Raw genomic sequence first — 21,843 nt, forward strand, 5'->3', positions numbered from 1 at the left:
GCAAACTTATGAATATTCAGTAGTTTCAAGAAACCATATCTTCCTAATTTTTTTTTTCTGTGATTTTATGACATGAAATTTAAAGATATGAGACATGGATTTTATTTTTTCAAATTTTCTGATTTTTTGCGATTTTTTGTTTTTATGAGTGAATTTAAATTAAAGTTGCAAATCTTTTAGTTAAAGGATAATTATCTTCCCAACTTCAAAGTGTTCTTTGATTATGAAATTCAAACCCATAGAACGATATAGAAAGGTAGTTGGAGAAGAAGAAAATGGTCGGTCCAATCTAATTCATCGACATTTCAACCTTCTGTTCTGGACGTTGGTGCACACCCACCGTTTCAAATTGCGATGAATCAGCGTTGGTCAACGTTGACCAATTTTCCTTTTCTCCTATATTTGCCTTCTCTTTTCAATTAAAGCTATAAATTCAACACAAAATAAATTTCGATCACCTTGAATATTGATTACCATTACATAACCAGCCACCACACAAAGTTAAGAAAGACAAATTAGATCAAAGGCTCTCTCCAAAAGCAAGACCTTGGTCGAGAATGCATGCCTAATCGAGGGGCACAGGTTCATATATAGCCGACATAAGATGGTCCTTGGTTTTGTAACTGGGAAGGCCGAATCCATCTCCATATCGGTAAAACATATGAGAAACTCGTGCCATGCATGCCTAATCAAGGGGCACGGGTTCGTATATAGCCGACACAAGATGGTCCTTGGTTTTGCAATTGGGAAGGCCGAATCCATCTCCATATTGGTAAAACATATGAGAAACTCGTGCCAAGTTCAAACAGGCATTGAGAAAAGGCCCAAATCCAGGAACTGGGTAATCTTCAAATGCGGCTCTATTCATTTTCTTCCGGGTCTCGCGCACCATATGCTTGATGTGTTCCCGCGCGGCCTCCTCCGAATGGCCAGTTTCATTCATCAAACACTCTAGCGCCTTGAAGTTGTCTCCTCGTGCCAATTCATACTAAGCATGAACAATATTGATGGGTTGCCAACATAAGTTCAAATACTCATCTCACATACGTATTGAAGAAATAAAAAAAATTAAGATGAAGAACAATATAAAAGTAAGTTACCGATGATGTACTGAGATCATTGTTGAGACGAAGAATCTTGACAGAACAATGCACGACACTCGGGATTTTCAACACATAATCGAGTCCCTCTTCCATCAATTTATCCGTGGTTAGGAAGTAACAAGCCAACAGCATGATCAGCCCTCCGACTGAAGCCGCCGCAACGTCCATGTACTCCTTCAGCGTTGGTTTAATGTCCTTATCGTACCAATGGACCTCCTTCATGTACGCCTTGCATTCATCGGCCCACTATAAGATTAAAATTGGAGAAGTGTGTAAATGACTAAGTTGAGGGACGTTCTTTTGTCCTACATTTTTCAGATTCTCAAATGTTTAAATAGAAGTCATAATCAATGTTAGAAGTAGAAAATGAAAAAGTTGTCCAAAAAACCATAAACCTATTATATCGTGGCCAATTCAATCCTAAACCTTTCGACTATGTAAATTTAATCCTAAACATATTTACAATTTATCAATTTATCATAGACCTTTTGACGATTTATCGATTTAACATTATGGATAATTTTGGCCGAAAATCACCGACGTGATGGTCTAGTGAGCGTCGACTATCTTACGTGGCACGGTCAACGTTGACGTGGACAATTATTGCAATTTTAAAAAAAATTGTAAAAATTATCCACGTCAATACCGACCATCTGCCGGCCGTCCCATGTGGGACAGCTAGTATCCACATTAGCAATTTTCGGCTTAAATTGATCGAAACGACTAAATTGACAAATTGAGGGCTACACCTAAATTGACAAATTGTCAAAAGGTTTAATATTTAATTGGCACAATTAGAAGGTATATGATTGAATTAGCCGCCATACAATAGGTTTATGACCTTTTGGACAATTATCCCATTGAAAAATCAGTTGCCCTACACGGGCTAGAAATTATTAAGTGGACTATTTAGCAAGTCGAGATTACCACTTTCTGCAGGTAAGGGATGGGGTTGATTCCTCGCTCTCTTATCGTCCAATACCCAATTTCGGTGGTTGTATTGTACAAGACTTTGAAACTTTCCCTTATTGTTGGAGGAAGATTATCGGCGTCTGTGATGTCCCACCTAGATAAGTTATCACCATTTCAAAGATCCTATAAATTTTACCATCACTCGATATGCTTTTCAGTAGTGACAATGAAAACTAGTGCGTACCGTTACTGCCCAAACTAATCAATTACATAGAAGAAAAACAAGCTGACATAAAACATTATATGTCCAAAACACATTGAAGAATTTTACTACTTATTATATAACTTTTATTTTTTTCTCCATCGCGTTCATGGACTAATTGATTCCGTCTTTTTTCTTGGCAATAATAGTTGGAAGAAAAAATTGATGATGGTGGTGGTACTACGCAAACCTGACAATGAAATCTGTTAAGAGCTCAAGTTCTTCCGGTGTTCCATATACATCATAGACGTCATCGATAAGTGTCACCATACAACCGATCTTCGTATTCATTTCTCTGAAAGCTGTATATTGAGGTTCAAAAGCCATTATACTACTCCAAAAATAGATTTCCACTAGCCTGTCTAAAGAAGCTCATCTTGTTTGCCCCAAGTTCAACCCACCACCTGAAAAATTTGTCAATATGATGACTTAGTCAATCAAAGTGCGCTCCTACGTTGCCAGAATGCATCTATGAACTATAAAGTGGTTGCATATACCTTGCCAGATTGCTAACTTCCTTCCTGTGGATTGACTGCACTAAATTGAAGTCCAATTTAGCCAATCGTAGCAAAGATGGGATCATGTCTTCCTGTTTCTCGTACATGTCCATAAACCACCGAGCCTCCAACCTGTTTGGCCTCCAGTGGATCGGCATATCTAATGCATGACTCACATGGCTCGCTAAATTAGCAGGAACTTCCTCGAGGTTTAGATCCTTCAAATGCTTAGAAGCAAAGTTCCAAGCTTCATCGACTATGGTTTCACCTTCCAATCCATGAAAAGAAGCTTCATAAAGACCGAGAAGCCCCTTCACATCTTCATTGAGAGACTCGTTGAATGTTCCCATCTTGTTCATGAACCTTTGAAACACATCTATGTGCACAACAAAAGGAATAATAAGGTAAATTTGGATGCATCAACATGATTCGCAAAAGGTTAATAATTGGCGGCTACCTTGCGGTACGTTGTATCCATGCCGTCTGAGTAGCCGGAATCGAAGGGAAGCGGCATAGAGATCGTCCCAAAGCTGAGCATCTTTGCTGCTGTTATAGATGGAACTCAGAGCGTTCTTGATCTCCGTCTCGAAATGGTATCCTAGTCCTAGTCTTTGAACCATGTCAATGAACTCGAGCTTGGCCACCTGGTTTATCTCCCTGTCGAATAGACCCTTGACTTCTTCCTTCAACCTTTCGACTTGCTCCGTATGTTTATCCTCCTACGCACATGAAAAACTCAGAAAAGTGAGATCTCAATCAAATGTAAGAAGCGCACATCCATCTATCCAATCAAAATTCGGTTTTCCTTTTGTTTATAGGTCGTTTGGGCATATGTGGACTCTATCTCATCAAAGTAAGTGGGAACTAGGCAAAAAGTGCAGAATCGGTCCCCGAAATTATGTTGTTTTCAGTTCTCGGTGTGGTCTTTAAACATGAAAATTTGTCCAATAAAGTTCTTGAACCTGCAGCGTTTCTCCGTTTAAGTCCTTCCAACACCGATTCCTGCAAAGCGGAGCTGATGTATTGATCGATGCCAAATAAAAGTCTAATACTCAAGTAATCATTACCGTGTGATCGACACTAAGTGACTGCACAAAGTCATAGTCCCAGATGCTAGGTTGCCAATTTGCCGAACGTCTCACGATCTCTTGATCTTCAAACTTCGGAGCGCGAATCACAAATTGGCTGCTGAAGGAGGAGCAGAAGCGAGGGTGTCTAAAGAATGAGAGAGAGGGTTTATGGCCGATTGAGGAGGGGAGGAAGCTTGTAAACAGAGAAGGAAGAGCCATTGCGAAATTTGTTGCAAGTCCCTTTGTATGCTAACCATCCTCTTTATAGGGGTTGCCGTGGAGCCCCGGTCACGGAAGAAGTCTGTATCTGCTTTTGGAGCAAATTTTTCTATTTACTCGAGCCAATTCTCTAAGCATTCTAATTTATGTTCTTGTTTTTTTTCTTTTTCCTCCCAAAAGAGCTGATTGATTTGAATGAATAAGAACTTCGTGCTTCTCAACTATCTAGAAAATCTCTACCAATTCCAAGCATGCACTCAAACATCATGGTAAAAATTCCAGATACAAAATATGCATTAGAGAGAATCACATAATTTGTGTATATCTTTGTGTCTCTCCTAATGAAGAGTGTATGAGCCATTTTACAAACTTTACCAAATGATTATCTAAGGTAATGAAATTATATAACATCAATCACACCCAATCAAATATATGCATAATCAAGAGAGATATTAGCACAATCCCGGGAAATATAGAAATGCAAAAATAGAGAAGAAAATGAGCGAGGGCTCACAAAATTTCAAGCAGTAACAGTAAGAAAACGTCATAGAATGTCTTTGGGTCGTCAGGTTAGAAACTAATCCAAAGCACTGTGTCACAAATAGACAAGACGTCGAATGAAATACCGAGCTCCAAGATCTCCGCTGTTTAAGCCAAAGGCCGTTCTCAGTGTATTGCAATGTCACAAATTCACCCAAAAGAAGCAAAAACCAATGCCCCCAAAATTCAGCCGCTCCTAATTAGTAGGGCGTCGCTAAGTACAAAATCGATGTAAGTTACTAAACCAGAATTTCGCGAATCTACTTTTTTATTTCTCTTTCCTCCTTTCTTTATTGTACTTCTTGATTGGGGTTGGCTTTAAATTACCCCACCAAACTCCTTTTCCCGGGAAAAGTCTATTAGAAGTGCAATAACTTGTGTACGGCGTTCACTTGAGTGCCATAACTTTCAAAATGTTCACTTAAATGCCATAACTTTCCAAAATTGTTCACTTAAGTGCTACGTTGGAGCAAAATCGTTCACTTGAGTGCCACAATAACTTTTCCAGCGTGCCACAATAACTTTCCGGCGTGCCATGTCGGCTTTACGGCATGCTACGGTAACTTTTCCGGCGTGCCACTTCGGTTTTCCGGCTGCCACGTCAACATGGTACTCAAGTGAACGATTTTTGAAAGTTACGGCACTTAAGTGAACGTTTTGAAAGTTATGGCACTCAAATTAACGCCATATAAAAGTTACGACACTTCTAGTGTACTTTTCCCCATTTTCCCTCATTAGTGGCATCATCCAGCGTCCGCGAATAGCAAATCTGCTTTTCACATGCAAGTTATGATGGTTGTTGTCTATTAAGACTGAGAAATCGTAACCAAAAACGCAAAGTCATCGTCCATGAATGAGCTCCAATTGAAGCTTCCATGATCGTTGAACGAAGGGGTCCTATACCTAAGTCGCAATCTTGATGGGATGGATCTAGGACCGTTGTTACTTCACTTGTCAATTTAGTGAAATTATATTTACTAATGGTAAAGTCGGATTGTATCCATAACTTTCAAGAATATCTCAGAAAAGAATGCAAATTTGGCTTCCAACATGAAGTCTCCCTTGTTTTAGCTTCCATCTATAGCAGATGATAAATGTTAGAGATTCGACTGTGCCGACCAAAACGTACTATATGCCTCTCACAATTAGGCGATGTGGATTGAGTGCAAATGAGAAGACATTGTATTTGTTGTAATATAACGCAGAAACGAACCAGGATCTTGCAAATTAAGTTAATGCGAAAAGCTCAAAGAAATAACGAGGAACGATAAAGGACACCAGAGATTACGCAGTTCGGTTTGAATATCGGTACTTACATCCACGGGAAGAGCCGGCAAGAACAATCAACCGTAATCGGAGAATTAGAGTTACAATCGCTCAATACACTCGTGTTTCCCGCATCTAGATTATATCTAAACCCAAGTATTTACGGATAAAACAACTCAATTGGATATAATAAAAAATCACGCACAAAATTGACCGTGTTCGGAACTAGTCCGTGCGATCAAAGAGAGAACGTCACTGCGACTTACGCTTTCTTTGTTGTTTGTCTCTTTTCGCGGAGTCCTCTAAGCAAAACACAATCTCCGTGTCGTGCGGCTGCAGCAGGAGAGAGAAAATAAAAGCAAAGCCCTTGCTTTTATTACTTTCTCTGATAGTAACGCTATTACCCCTCTACTGAGCGGCCACCAGGAAAGAAAATCCTTTCTTTCCTTTTACTCCATGGGCCCACAATATAATATATATATAGATAAATGATATATGAGCCCCCTCTTTCTTTCTTACTCTTATTCGGCCAGAAGAAGTCCCGCATAGTAAATCAAGTAGTTCACGAAACCAACTCGATCAAATCTTGCATATTTCAAGATTTTCTATCTTCGTAAATTTCAAACTTGAAGCATAAAATTAACAATTCTCCACATTGACTCGAAGTTTGAAGTCAAACTATAGTACTCATCATCCATGCTGCTCTCCCATCACCTCAAAAGACGATCACTCTCTACAAAGGCTAATAGTGCTCAAGCAGAGCTTAAGTTTAGCCAAAAGAATAGGCTTTGTTATCATGTCTGCTGAGTTCTCTGCTGTCGCAAAATTTTTCACAACAACTTTACTCTTAGCTAAGACATCTCGGACGAAGTTGTACCCGATATCGATATGCTTTGTCCGCTCGTGATAAATCGAATTATACCCCATTTATATCACACCTTAGTTATAACAGTGTATAAAACACTTTTATGTTTTAACCCAAAGTCCAAAAGCAAACCTTTTAGCCATATCACCTCTTTCGCTATAAAAGTCGGTGCCATGTACTTTAAAGTCGGTGGTGATGGGTTCTTGGCGAGACGTAGATCAATCGCACACACAATTCAAAAAAAAAATACCAATCGCCCATCGGCTTATCATTCCATTATCTTCCGTGCCCACGAATAAAGTGGTCATCTCGATTCTACCGACCAACTTGAGACCAATAGCACGTACTAAACAATAGTGTAATCTCACTCGATAGATGTCGCGCCTATTAACTTATTCAGTTCAATACCCATTGCATCACTAATTAAGAGTCTCAAATCATAATCATTATTAGTCCAAGTTCAATTTTACTATTCCGCTCATACATTTAGGGTAGCAAAAATTCATATCGTCACATGTGCTTGGGCAAGAGCAAGCGTCGGCGGGGCCCTGTCCCTAGATCTCGGCTAGGTCAATCCTCGCACGGGTTAGGGCGAGGGTCAGCCTCGCCGGATCCGGCAAGGGGGACCTCCTAGCACTCGTCCTTGCCTAGGTACCCAACAAAGATCGGCCTTGCCGGCCACCGGCAAAAAGAAAAGGAAAAGAAAAAATCTAAAAAATAATTAAAAGATTAAACAAATATCCACATCGGTGTCGGTTATATTGTTGGAATTATCCCACGTTAGTTGTAGAAGGAGCTAGTGATCAATTTATAAATATAAGGAAAAGTCTCATCCTTTGAGCTAGCTTTGGGATGAGGAAGGCCCAAGACCACCCAACACTCGGTATCGAGCCCAGATTACTAACAAATCTACACCTAACTGTCACACGAGAGAGATATAGGATTGTTGCGGCTTCGACCCATGGCCCGATGTCTGATGGGGAGATTGTTGGGGTTATCGCACATCATGTATGAAAAGGACTGGTGGTCGGTTTATAAATGTGAAGGAAAGTCTCATCATTTAACCTAACTTTTAGAATAAGATATGCCCAAGACCACCCAACATGTATCATTTAGGAAGGCCAACTTCCACATTATCGATTTCCAGCCTAAATTGGCCGGATGGATTAAATTGATACCAATGTAAAAAGGACTATAACTAAAATGATCCAATTGAAAGATTTAAAACTAAATTGGTATATAACTTTTTTGGTACTTTTTTTCAAAAGTTACCGCAATGATGTTAGATTTATCTAGCGTGATCTAGTCTATATATCCATGAAATCCCTAGCTCACAAAGTAAGATGGTCTTCTATATTTTACTTGGGTTTCTAATCAACCCATAATAGATCAGTGGTGCTTCCTAATTGAATTAGATTACCTGTTGAATTGATTAAATCAAAACTCAAAAGTTGCTATTTGATAGGGTTTGGGAGAATTAACGCCTATTAGCTATTGCTTGGTAGTTCATCTTGAAAAAACGTCGCGATAATTCTTTGAGGAGGAACGTCGCTAATGAAGTGAGAGATGTGGAAATAATTTTGTAGTATTCCCATGAACCTCAGGGATTTCACTCTGGATGCTTGCAGCGGCCAACCTTAGATCAACCCAGAGATCCAAGGCCGACTGACCCATCGAATCGAGCCTTGGACATCGCCATTGCCGGTTGTCCCTCGTCCTCGTCGAGCTTTATGAGATGAACGTGTTGCCAACAAAGGCTACAAATTCAAGGTATGCATGAAATTGAAAGAGGCAAATGGAAAAAATTAGACTGAAAAAGAATCAAAGACACAAGATCTAACGAGTCAAAAAGGCACTTTTCAGTTATATTCCTATTATCGTGCAAACGGCTTCAATGAAAGTACTGACTTTAAGATATAATGTCTCACATGAGAACACAAGTAAGGTATTTTTTTGTCCGTACAACAATGTACTTCAAAGTGTTGTTTGATTATGAAATTCAAACACAATGCACGATATAGAAAGAAGAAATAGCCTCGCACTGTTCTGGACATTGGAGAATCTTTGCCATACCGTTTCAATGAAACTCAATGGTAGAAGAAAACATTCTGCACAACCACCGTTTCAAATTGCACTGAACCAGCGTCGGTCAAAGTTGACCAATTTTCCTTTTCTCCTATATATTCCTTTTTCTTTGCAATTTTTCTCCAATACAAAGAGCTATAAATTCAACGCAAAATATATTTCGATCCCCTAGAATGTTGTTTGCAATTTAATCAGCCACCACACAAAGCTAAGGAAGACAGATAAGATCAAAGGCTCCTCTCCAAAAGTCGGACCTTGGTCGATAATGCATGCCTAATCGAGGGGCACGGGTTCGTATATAGTCGACAGAAGATGGTCCTTGGTTTCGTGACCGGGAAGGCCGAGTCCGTCTCCATATTGGTAAAATTCATGAGAAACTCGTGCTAAGTTCAAACAAGCACCGAAGAAAGGCCCAAGCCCGGGAACTGGGTAGTCCTCAAACGCGACTTTATTCATCCTCTTCCAGGTCTCACGCACCATATGATGCATGATGTGTTCCCGCGCAGCCTCTTCCGAAGCACCGGTTTCATTCATGAGGCATTCTAGGGCCTTGAAGTTGTCTCCTCGTGCCAATTCGTACTAAGCATGGACAATATTGATGGGTTACAAATACAAGTCCAAATACTCGTCTCACATATATATATCGAAGAAATAAAGAAGAATAGCTTGTCACTGCGGATATACCAATGATGTACTCTTTTTTTCTTATAAGCCATTATCTACAAGGAGAAAATAATAGAAAAGTAAGTTACCGGTGATGTACTGAGATCATTGTTGAGTCGAAAGATCTTGGAAGAACAATACACGACACTCGGGATTTTCGATACGTAATCAAGTCCCTCTTCCATCAATTTATCCGTGGTTAGGAAGTAACTGGCCAACAGCGTGATCAGCCCGGCGACTGAATCCACCGCAATGTCCATGTACTCCTTCAGCGTCGGTTTAATGCCCTTGTCGTACCAATGGACCTCCTTCATGTACGCCTTGCATTCATCGGCCCACTGTAGGATTTAAATTCAAAAAGCGTCTCAATGACTAAGCCGAGGGACTGTCTTTTCTCCTACATTTTATGGATTCTCAAATATTTTTGTAGAAGTCACAATGAAAGTTAGAAGTAGAAAGAGAAGAAATTGTTAAAAAAAAAAATCATAGACCTATTATGCAACGGCCAATTCAGTTTTAAATCTTTTAATTATGCCACATTTTGACAATTTATCAATTTAACTTTTCAGCCAATTTTTGCCGGAAATAAGCGACATTGCGGTCTAGTCGGCGCCGACCACCCACTAGCTTTGCCACGCAAGACAGCTAATGTTCACATCAGCAATTTCCAACCAAAATTATGCGAAATAAGTGAATTGGAAAATTATTAAAATGCTTAGAACTAAATTAACAAATCGCCAAAAAGTTTAGAACTAAATTAGCAAATCACCAAAAGATTTAGGACTAAAACGGCACAGTCGAAAAGTTTAGGATTGAGCAATTGTACAATAGGTTTAGGACTTTTTGGATAATATCCGTAGAAAAATGAGTTGCCCTACATGGTCTAGAAATTATTAGGTGAACCATTTAGCAAGTCGAGATTACCGCTTTCCGCATGTAAGGAATGGGGTTGATCCCTCTCTCTCTCATCGTCCAATATCCAATTTCGTTGGTTGTGTTGTATAAGACCATGAAACTATCCCTTATTGCTGGAGGAAGCCTATCGACTTCGGTGATGTCCCACCTAGATAAGTTATTACCATTTCAATAATGTTATAAATGGTACCATCACTTGATATGCATTTTAGTAATAACAATGAATATTAGTGATGCCGTTACTTTTTTAGCCCAAACCAATCAATTACATAGAAGAAACACAATCTAACATGAAATATTATATGTCCACATCACGTTAAAGAATTTATTTCATAATATATAATTTGTAGTACTTTTTTCCATCGCTCTCATAGACTAATTAATTCCGTCTCTTTTCTTGGCAATAACAGGTACAAGGGAAAATGACGATGACAGTGATACTATGCAAACCTGACAATGAAATCTGTTAAGAGCTCAAGCTCTTCCGGCGTCCCGTATATATCATAAACGTCATCGATAAGTACCACCATACAACAGATCTTCGTATTCATTTCTCTAAAAGTTGTATATTGAGGTTCAAAAACCATTAGGCTGCTCGCAAAATAGGCTTCCACTAGCCTGTCCCTAAAGAAGCTCATCCTGTTCGCGCCAAGTTCAACCCACCATCTGAAAAATTTGTCATATGATGACTAAGTCAATAAAAATGCGCTCCTACCTCGCCAGATTGCATCTATGAACTATAGAGTGATTGCGTATACCTTGCCATATTGCTAACTTCCTTCTTGTGGACTGACTGCACTAAATTGAAGTCTAATTTAGCCAAACGTAGCAAAGAGGGGATCATGTCTTGCTGTTTCTCGTACATGTCCATGAACCACCGAGCCTCCAACCTATTTGGCCTCCAGTGGATCGGCATATCTAATGCATGCCTCACGTGGCTCGCTAAATTTGTGGGAACTTCGTCGAGGTTTATTCTTTGCAGATGCGTAGAAGCAAAGTCCCAAGCTTCATCAAGTATGGTTTCACCTTCCAATCCATGAAAAGAAGCTTCATAAAGACCGAGAAGCCCCTTCACATCCTTAATGAGTGATTTGATGAATGTGCCCGTCTTGTTCATAAACCTTTGGAACACATCTACACGCCCAACAGGAGGAATGTCAAGGTAAGTCTTGATGGGTCAACATGATTCACCAAAAAGTTAATTGGTCGTGATTACCTTGCTGTACCATATATCCATGTTGCCTGAGTAGCCGGAAACGAAGGGAAGCAGCACAGAGATCATCCGAAAGCTCAGCATCTTCGGTGTTGTTATGGATGGAACCGAGAGCGTTCTTTATCTCCTTCTCGAAATGGTATCCCAGTCCTAGTCTTTGAACAACGTCAATGAACTCGAGCTTGGCCACCTGTTTCATCTCCCTGTCGAAAAGACCCTTGACTTCTTCCCTTAACCTCTGTACTTGTTCGGTATATATATCCTCCTAAGGCCCATGGAAAACTCATAAAAATGAGATCTTCATCAAAGTTAAAGTGCAAGCAAAGTTGAATTTCGCCTCTCGTATTGAAACAGATCGATTCTCAATCTATTTGCAAACATATACTAGTAGGCACTGTTGAGCTCTTGCGTATATGTTGAGAATAATGCCATTTTGACCAGGTATATCGATAGAGTTGCAGTGGATGAATGTGTAAACTGATGTACATATGTCGGATGTCGTATATAAGCCATATACAGAAGTACACAGGAGAAGTATACAACCACATATCTGATTCAAAATACAGTTCTTCTTTTGCTTAAGTCGTTTTGGGATTTGTGGACACATCCCATCAAAGTAAATAGGAAATAGGGAAAAAGTGCACTTCTCTAACCGAACTTATGTTTTTTTTTTTTTTTTTTGGATCAGCGCAGTCCTTAAACTTAAAATTTGAACAATCAAGCTCCCGAACTTACAGAACTTCTGTTCTTCCGTCACTAATTCCAGCAAAGTGAAGCCGAGTATTGATCAATGCCAGACAAAATCCTACTGCCATCATGGATTAAAGGGTTTCTGAAATTTGCTCAAATTTGCTCGAAATCCTTCTGTTCTTGTAGTTTCGTCAATTGAATATCCACAATACCGCCGAGTCTTTCCACATCATACTTTCAGCTAGCATTGACACGCACGTGAGCTTCAAACACCCAAAACCATAGACCAAACAATTTGATAGGAAATTGTCCCAAGTTTAAGGACCAAATTGAAAAAAAAAATGCAAATTCAGGACGACGTGTGAATAGTCTCCATACGAGTGAAGCTAGGCTTGGTTTTGTGCCGAAAAAATAAATATTACCGTGTAATCAACACCGAGTGACGACTGCACAGAGCCATAGTCCCAAAGGCTAGGCTGCCAATTCGCCGTACGCCTCCCAATCTCTCGATCTTCAATTTTCAAAGCGTGTGTCGTGAATCGGGCGCCGGAGGAGGTGAAGGAGGAGGAGGAGCGAGGCTTTCTGAAGAATAAGGGAGAGGATTGGTCGTGGCGGATGGAGGAGGGGAGGAAGCTTGTGGACGATGCTGGAAGAGCCATTGCGAAATCTGTTGCAAGTCACATAGTACGGTAACGATCCTTTATATAGGGGTTGGTGTGGAGCCCCATTCACCGAAGAGGCTTGTAGCTGCTTTTTGGAACAAGTTTTTCTATTCCCTCGAGCCATTCTCTAAGCATTGTAACTGTACTTTTTTTTTTTTCTTGTGTTCTAAAATGGACTATGATTGATTTAAATGAATAAAAACGTCGTGCTTCAAAACTAGATGTGCTAAAATGCATCTCAAATCCATTTTTCACTCATATTTTTACAATCAGGTTGTATATGGGTTGTTTAAACATTTAGAAAGTCAGGTGCAAATGAACTTAAACATTTAAAGTTCAATCTGATTGGGTCTTAGGGGAATTTTAGAGGACTTATTTTTGTTTCTACATGCACACGTTAATATGAGCCACCTATACTGGACGGCTCGTTGGTGCTGATGTGTGATGACGTCTGCAATACACGTGAAGGAGTTTTTGGCGCATGAAGGGGCGAACCCCCCGAGGGCACATGTGGCGGCAAATCACAACGAAATCTCTGAATGGGAGCTGCTAGCCGGACAATCTGACAATTCGCCATTGAATTCGTTCTGTTCATGGAAATCCTAACTCCACAAAGAAGGAATTAGGGCAAAATGAGCCACCGAAATTTGCAATGGAGAGCAGGAGGAGAACAAATGGCTCCTGATCATGTCAATTTGGTCAAGACGAAGCGGTGGAGGCTTGGCGTTCATCTGCAAAGTGCAGCTGGAGCCATCTTACGTATTCCCGTTTAGGGATCTACCGGTTATTGTCAAAGGAATTGCTCTTCTGAGTGGTGGAGGATTGAAGCGGGAATGCTCCCGTCGTGATTAACAAGACAGTGAAAATAGAAAATTGGGAAGTTGCAAAAAACATAGCACAAAATCTGTTAGGATTCGACGCACAAACTACAAATGAAGTAAAGCGTAAAAACGAGAAAAGGAAATTGACACAAAGTTTATCCCGATTTACCCCTAAACTAGGCTATGTCCAATTACCACCTCGCACCTTTCTGTTACATCCCTCGGTTATAAGATAAAGAGATATTATACAGCATGGCCCTGGCCCAAGTCCAAACTAACAATGAAAAATTATAGACTCAAACTATAAAAGTCCCCCGGCAGCTCGAGAGAGCTGTCTCCGCGACTCCTGCCCTAGGGAGTCGGATCCCGTGTCTTCCTGTCGATAAGAAGTATGAACAACACCCTTAACAAAATCAACTTTCATGAAACTGTACCAAGCTAGCTAGAGGATCATCTTTCCAATTTTATATATTTTTTAGGATATTAAAAAGCTTGCTTTGACTCTCGGTATGCTTTTTGTCCTTCTTGTTGCTCTAGACGATCGAAGCCGAAGCTGAATTGGGTTCTTTCTTCTTTGGCTCCGCCTTTCTCGTTTTGGCTTCATTTAGTTATAAGTGCCACCTCCTCCCGTCCTTTGTCACGATTTCAACGCTTTTTCAAATGCCACGTCGAATTTTGAGATTGTTTTTTTTCAAAGTAACGTTATATTCACATCCACACTAAAATAAAGAAATATTGCAGTCCAACTGTTACAACTTCAAAGCAAAACAAGATCTAAATAACAAAATAAATCATCATAATGATGTTAGGAGTTAGGGATGAGTAATTCCCGGTCCGATCCGTTTCCTCTCGAACACCGGTAATTAATTATAAAATTTCATTTTGCCCCATACAAACAAATTGATTTAGATGTTCACAATAAGCTATCCCCGACACAAAACAGATTGTTTTTTAGATTGTCCCAAAGATGCCGCGATACTCTTTCTGATTTAAATGGACGTGCAAAGGAAGGAGCTTAAAGCTTTGCCAGTGAGAAGCGGATGACACTCTTCCAAGGAATACCTACCAAAAGACCTTAACTAGGTTCTCCGACACAGTATTTCACAAATGTAGTTGCTCTAAAGCAGGCAACATTATGACCCAAATGAAAAATTGAAATTTTCACGGCCCAAAAGTAACCCTAAACATTAGGATTTAGGTTAATTTTAAAAAAATTTAAAAATAAAATAAAATGAACCGGTCCGGTCCTGGAATCGGAAACCGAACCACCCGGTCACCGGTTTCAATTTTAAGAACTAGGAACCGAACCGCCACCCTCTAAAACTAGGAACCGGATCATCGATCCGAGCGATTCTCGATCTGATCGATCCAATTTTCTCACTCCTAATAGGAGTCACTTGCTCAAAAAATAAATCTATGACTTCTTTAAACCAAAATTGATGGTCGATCACCAAATCCGTCTTCAGTTATAAACACACACCGAGATCTTCATCCGTTACTACGGCTTTACCTTTCGAAGGTGCCCGCATAGATTCGACGTCCCCAACACTACCGCCATGCAGAATAAAAAGATTGAATGAGCACAAATCTAATAGTGATAGCGAAAATTTCACGAAATTCCTCCGATCTCTTTTACAACTAGACCTGTATGCTAATGAAATTCGAAGAAAGTGAAACCCCGAAAATATACACTAAAAAACTCTCCGAAACGGGAAAGAGAAATTTCTAGACCTAGACAACAATAGAAGAAAAAAGCTTCAAAAAACGTAAATAAATTAATGAAGAGGGGAGGGGAGGGGAGGGAGAGATCCAGCTCAAACCCTCCCCTCCATGAAAAGAGAAAAGAACTTGTGTGGAAATGGGAGGGAGAAGAGAGGAGTTGGCGGCTAGGGTTGGAGAGGGACAGGAGAGTTTACCAAAAAAAAGTCGCGTGAGACAAATCATGAATGTGTCACAAGAGACACTGTAGTGATCAATCTTTTAACAATATGACACTCAAGTAATCAAAAAAATTATATGACACTTGTACTGTCTTTTTTTCCCACAAAAAAAAAAACCTCTACACTGAGAGGAAATTATGTCATTTCTATATATTTGTGTGTACCTCGTAACAAAGAATACTTTAGCTTTACAAGATTATTCAACTGGGGACATATAAACTCAAAGGAGATATATGCACGAACCTAAAAAATATGTAAATTTAAGAAAAGATCCTGATTATCTCCAACTATGCATCTTCCAACTTCACTTTCTTCTATAAAAAAAATAATCACTGAAAAATGTTATGTCCTTTATGATGAACTAATAAAGTATTAGCAACAGAAATAATCTGAAGGCCAAATATGATGAAAAGCCTTAAGACATATTACAACTAGACCCGTTAAACAAGTGGATCAGGTCAGCAATGGTCCGATTTAAATTAATTTATTTTCATGCAATACAAATCTTGCGACCAATACCCGACTCGACCCATATTGCTAAAATACACTCATATTTAATCCAATCTAGGAAATTGCTTCTTATGATCTTTTTAAAAAATTTATTTTACTAAAATACTTCCGTGCAATACAAATCTTGTGGACAATTTATAAATTTTCTTTTAAAATTTTGAATTTTTTTATTCTTTTTCTTTTTCTTTCTTTCTTTTCCTTCTTTTTCTTCTAAGTCTGGCAAGCCGGTCGCGGCCTGCATCTAGACCTAGTGAGGGCCGCGAAGCCATTGATGGTCACAAACGAGGATCCTAGCCCTACCCCGGTGACCGTCTAGGCAAGGGCCACAACCCTCGCATTACCGGTGAGGGCTTTGCGGCCCTCCCCTTGTGTCGGCGCAGTTCGTCTTGCTCTCGTCGGACTTCGTAGAAAAAAATGAAATTCATAAATTGAAAAAAAGAAATATAAAAATTGTCCCGACATCTCCAACGCTACCCGACACATTGGGTGTTTTATTTACTACTAAAAGACCAGTGAAAAAGAACTCTATTTTTCGTCTGGGTTTATTTTTTTTTAACTTAAGGCAACACATTTATGATACGCATCATCAAATGTAAATTAATATATGGTTTTTAGGGCTTAATACCCAAAAAAAATCCAACTTTAGCATTTATGATAATTATATCCAAAACTTTTTTTCTCTTATAAAAAATATCAAACTTTTACTTTTTTCTCAATTGTACCGATCTAATACCCAAAAAAACCTCAACTTTAGTATTTGTCCCAATTATGTCTGAAACTTTTTTTTTTTTGCCTCATAAAAAGCTCCCAACTTTTACTTTCATCCAAATTCTACCACCGCTAGCTTTCCATCCATAATCACAGTTAGTTAATCCAATATGGCTCGAATTTTCTCGTTGAACTTATCAATAAATCTTCGAAATTTAGCAACAACGGGATTCGGGGACGACGAGATCTTAGATCGCTCGTCCAAATATTTTCATGTCTAGTCGTTCTTTGGACTATTGAGTGGCGAAGAGAATACGAAATGCGCCATCTTGAGTCACTATGTATCATCCGGCAATAAATAAGGGAAGCAAACAATAGAAGAGAAGTTCGGGGATTTTTTCACATCGGTTTTGCTAAAGTGTAATTCATTAACGACGTGAAAATGTCATATAGGATTAACTAATGGTGATTATGAATGGAAGGCTAACAGTGGTATAATTGGGACAAAGGTAAAAGTTGAAGATTTTTTTACGAAATACAAAAAAAATTGGATATAATTGGAACATATACTAAAGTTGATGGTGTTTTTGGTATTAGCCGGAAGTAAAAGTTTATGGTATACTTGAGACAAAATTAAAAGTTGAAGGATTTTTATGAAACAAAAAAAATATATTTGGGATATAATTGTCACAAATGTTAAAATTAGAGATTTTTTGGGATATTGAATTTGGATTTTAGACCCATTTTGTCACCTCTATCAACGTACATCTATAATCCCTCTTCCCGAACTTGATTATCTCCGCTCCCAAAGCGGAAGGGCGGCGGTCGGCTGCTCTCTCAATCGCAAATATACCACCTAATCGCGTTTTAGCAACTGTCCGTAGGAGACGAGCCGCACCCCTAAAGAATTTTCAGCCGCGCCCCTAGTTAACAGGGCGTCGCTACTACTCGCTAGTACAAAATCGATGTAAGTTTGGCTAGGGGGAGGCTTTGAATTTGGGACACGTGTCCCATTCAAAGTAAGACCCCACCAAACGCCCTTTGCCCTATCCGTGGCCCTGTGATACGGCGCCCAGAAAATGGGAAAGATCTGATCTCGACATGTAACTTGCGAGGATGGTTGTTTATTAAAGACACTGAGAAATCATAATCAAAACGCAGAGCCGTTGGACAACCGTTACTATCAGTTTTAGTGAAATTATGGTTTGTGAGATTCCATCGCAAAACTTTTAAACAGTCCCCTACTTTTCTAGCTTTCATTTATATATGAAGTAGCCCGTTACAAATTCGATTTGTCAAATCATGATGTAACGTATGCCTCTCGAAATTTAGGTAAAGTGGATTGAGAATGGATGAAAAGGCGCCATACCACTTCATAAATTGTTTCAATAAAGTGAGAAATTATTGAGTGGTCCTAACTTTTCACGCGAGCCTTAATATCATTTCACCACCATTAGGTCCAGATAGTTCCCACTCGTTAGAGATTTCAAAATTCCCTCTTTTTATTTCTCTTGCCCCCCTCCATGACCTTCTCCGTCTTCACTTCCTCTTGTATTTTTTTCTTTCGCTTCCTCATCTGCCCCTTCAAGCTGAGCAAAGCAAATCTTCTCTCTCGAGCAATGGCGATTTCACTATGAAATGTTCTCAACCTTTAGTTCGGCCATCTTCGAATGTTCCACTCAGCTCACCCTTAGGAACCCCCCTCCTGTCTCGCGACCCCACCCACCACGGACCAACCTTCCATGTCTCCATTCCCAAATTGCGAGCTCGACAGCCTCGGACTTAGTCCTGATCGTGCGGATTGTTTTCTTTGTCTAGATCGGGGTCAATCTGCCCGAGGGTCTCCAAAGACACGGTGCTTCCCGGGTCGAACATTGTCGTCGGACCCTTCACAAGTCATGTCCAGATTAAGGAATGGAGTTCTTGACGAGAAGTGGGAGGGCCAAGGAACTAATCGAACGAGATAAGCCGATTCGAAGTTGTTGGAGCAGGAAACTGAAAAATGGTTGGATCACAACTTGTTGACGAGCTTTCAAAACTTGATTAATTGGGCTTTAAATGGTTTTTTAAGCATTTTTTACCTGTATCTTTGATGGTTTGCAACAGTTAACTCTTCTGGGCCCACAAAAGAATCAAGGTAACACAAATAATTCGGACATTTATTGTATCCACTAGTAGGTTGTCTCGCATACATTCTCCTAGGGTGGGATTTCGTCTATTTATTGATTGGAAGTAGTTACTAAAAATAAAACCACATGCATCTCACAATTTAGATTGTAAACCTATTCTGTGGAACTAAGGTTCTCAATTATTATTATTCATATTCGAAATGTCTCCTTATTTACCAATAACCACGATGTATAATGCTTAGATAAATGTTCCCTCCAAATATTATTGTGGGATTTACTTGAGACTTCTGAATTGAATTAGTTTACACAAGACAGTTATCAAAAAAGTCCTAAATCTATTACAATTGTGCCAATTCAATCCTAAACTTTTTTTTTTTTTACCATTCCCAACCCTTAACCTTTTGCAATTGTGTCAATTCGGTTCATTTGGTCAACCGGCGCTGTCGTGGTAAATTTTTAATTAATTTTTTTATTGGACCGGCGGGAGACTACCAACCACCGCCCCCTACGCGAGGGCCGCGAGCCCTCACCGCAGCTAAGCAAGGGTCGCAAGCCCTTGTCTAGCGACCGGCGAGGGTCGCGACTCTCGCCAACAATCGATGAGGGCTGGCAAGCCCTCGAGGTTGCCAATTCAAATCCGAAAATAAAATGAAAAGAAAAAAAAAGACAACAAAACTATTAAATGATCAAAATATTATGAAATATTAAAATATTATTAGAAAGTTGTCACATCGGTGCCGTCCGGCCAAATGAACTGAATTAGCATAATTACAGTAGGTTTAGGACTTTTTTGGTAATCCTCCCTAGTTTACACCTCTATTAGTATACAACACTAAAGTTTCACTACACATGGTATGAAAGGGTATATATCATCATTTTTCTTAAAATTATGCGGAAAGTATTTGGCCTATTTTATGAAAGTATAAAATTGTTATAATCATCGGTTTACGTTAATTGTATCGAATTTGCATGTAAATATGTACTCGCAGTCTCTCATAAAAGTATCACATTAGATAATGGAAATTTATCATTAATTTGTGCTATGTAATGATAAACCAAAAGAATACTATATTTATCTCGTGAATATGAAATGAGATAACTGAATTTTCAATATATTTGGACACGTTACATCACGGTAGAATTACCAAAAAAATCATCAACTTATTGCATTTGTGCCAATTCAGTTTTAAACCCTTCAATTGTGTTAATTGAGTTCTAAACCTTTTCACATTTTGTCAATTGTGTCTATCCAGCCAATTTTAACGGGAAAGCTAACGTGGACATGAGGCATCTTATGTGGCATGCCGGCGTTGACATTGATAATTTTCAATAATAACCTTTCAAATTTATCTATAATTTTTGTATTGTCGCTTTTTCTATTTTCTTTAATTTTTTTTCCCCTAGATTTAAGGATTGAGAGGGTCGCCAGCCACAATCAAGGGCCGAGACGTCCTCATTGGCAGTGAGCGAGGGCCGCGACACCCTTGCCAAATCTGACCGGCCGAGGGCGCCTCACTTGCCAGATCTGGGCGAGCGAGGCCAATGAGGGCGTCCCATCCCTCGCCGGCCCTATGTCCAATGAAAAAAATAAAAAGTAAAGAGAAGAAAAGAAAAAAAGAAATAAATTGTAGAAAATTTCACTAAATTGTAAATATATCATTAAAAATTATCCATGTTAGCGACGACCATGCTATGTAGAACGGCCGGCATCCACGTCGGTGATTTCCTGCCAAAATTATTCGGATAGACTTAATTGGCAGATGGACTCAATTAGCAAAATATAAAACGGTTTATGACTCAATTAACATAATTGAAAGGTTTATGACTTTTTTAGTGATTTTTTCCATTACATCACTGAAACCTTCGTGAATTTTTTCATCCGCGGAGCGAGATGAACTTGACCATCAAAGCAGAGATGTTGAGCAAGGATCTCTTCAAAGATAGGATAAGCTCGATGTTTTGGTCGTGCATAATATGTCTTAACTCCAAATGAATAAGTTCATTTCCGTGAGTTCAATAAATGTGCGGGAGACGGAGATTTCACTGAAAATCACGTACACACTTATATTTACCATTCAAATAATAGTATAGGTTGGCACCAACTACGTCAAACTATATACCCTCCTAATACGCCAGATCCTCGTTCGTCACACGAAAAACGTTAAAATAGAATTTGGGTCGACTTAGAAAGAATCCATGTCGCCGCATCATGGTTTAGTTAAAAAGAAAATTATGAATTTCGCAGCAACTACTTGCGCATACTCTACTCCATACAGTTGACCAAGAACAAGACAGAGGAGCGTCGATGATTTGCTCAAGCGTCAAGGGCGCGCAGATCTACGTCTCTGGTAATAATTGTCATGTGAAAGGTGGTCAAGAGATTCTCGAATACCTAAAGCTTATAAATATATAAATCTGGGAGACGGCCATGCTGACTTAAAGTACAGGGAACATTAAAAAAAAAACCCAAAAAAAACAAAAACAATCAGGCAGACGACAACAAATGGGACATCGAATTCGTAGCATGTGGGTGGGTGCTTGTAACGAGCAAAGGAATCTGTCCACTTGCCTTTAATCCTAAGAACCGGCGCAAAAAAGGGTCTGTTCATGTGCTCTTGCCCTTCAACCTCTCCTTACATATTTGTAATCTTCCTTGTGTCCGAAACACCAATCTTTGATCCTTTCCCACATTCGTTTCTTGGGAAGAAGAAGAAGAAGAAAAAGAGGAGGAGAGAGCAAAATGGGAAATTGCTTGGTGGGTAACAGAGTCGTT

At 39.4% G+C, this 21,843-nt stretch overlaps 1 protein-coding gene and 1 pseudogene across 1 annotated transcript; both read right to left on the reverse strand.

Moving 5' to 3' along the window:
* Positions 1–685: 685 nt before the first annotated feature.
* On the reverse strand, positions 686–4,063 carry LOC115747623 (annotated as a pseudogene).
* Positions 4,064–9,000: 4,937 nt separating this feature from the next.
* Positions 9,001–12,959, reverse strand: LOC115747624 (beta-bisabolene synthase-like). The gene is made up of 7 exons (XM_030683847.2): positions 12,723–12,959; positions 11,614–11,875; positions 11,156–11,531; positions 10,848–11,063; positions 10,407–10,545; positions 9,572–9,820; positions 9,001–9,398 (listed from the first exon to the last, which is right to left on the reverse strand). Exons 1-7 carry the CDS (start codon positions 12,957–12,959, stop codon positions 9,093–9,095), a joined length of 1,785 nt encoding a protein of 594 aa, XP_030539707.1. The 3' UTR covers positions 9,001–9,092.
* Positions 12,960–21,843: the final 8,884 nt, after the last annotated feature.

The sequence above is a fragment of the Rhodamnia argentea genome, chromosome 10 (genome assembly GCF_020921035.1).
Source record: "Rhodamnia argentea isolate NSW1041297 chromosome 10, ASM2092103v1, whole genome shotgun sequence".
Taxonomy (NCBI): Eukaryota; Viridiplantae; Streptophyta; class Magnoliopsida; order Myrtales; family Myrtaceae; genus Rhodamnia; species Rhodamnia argentea.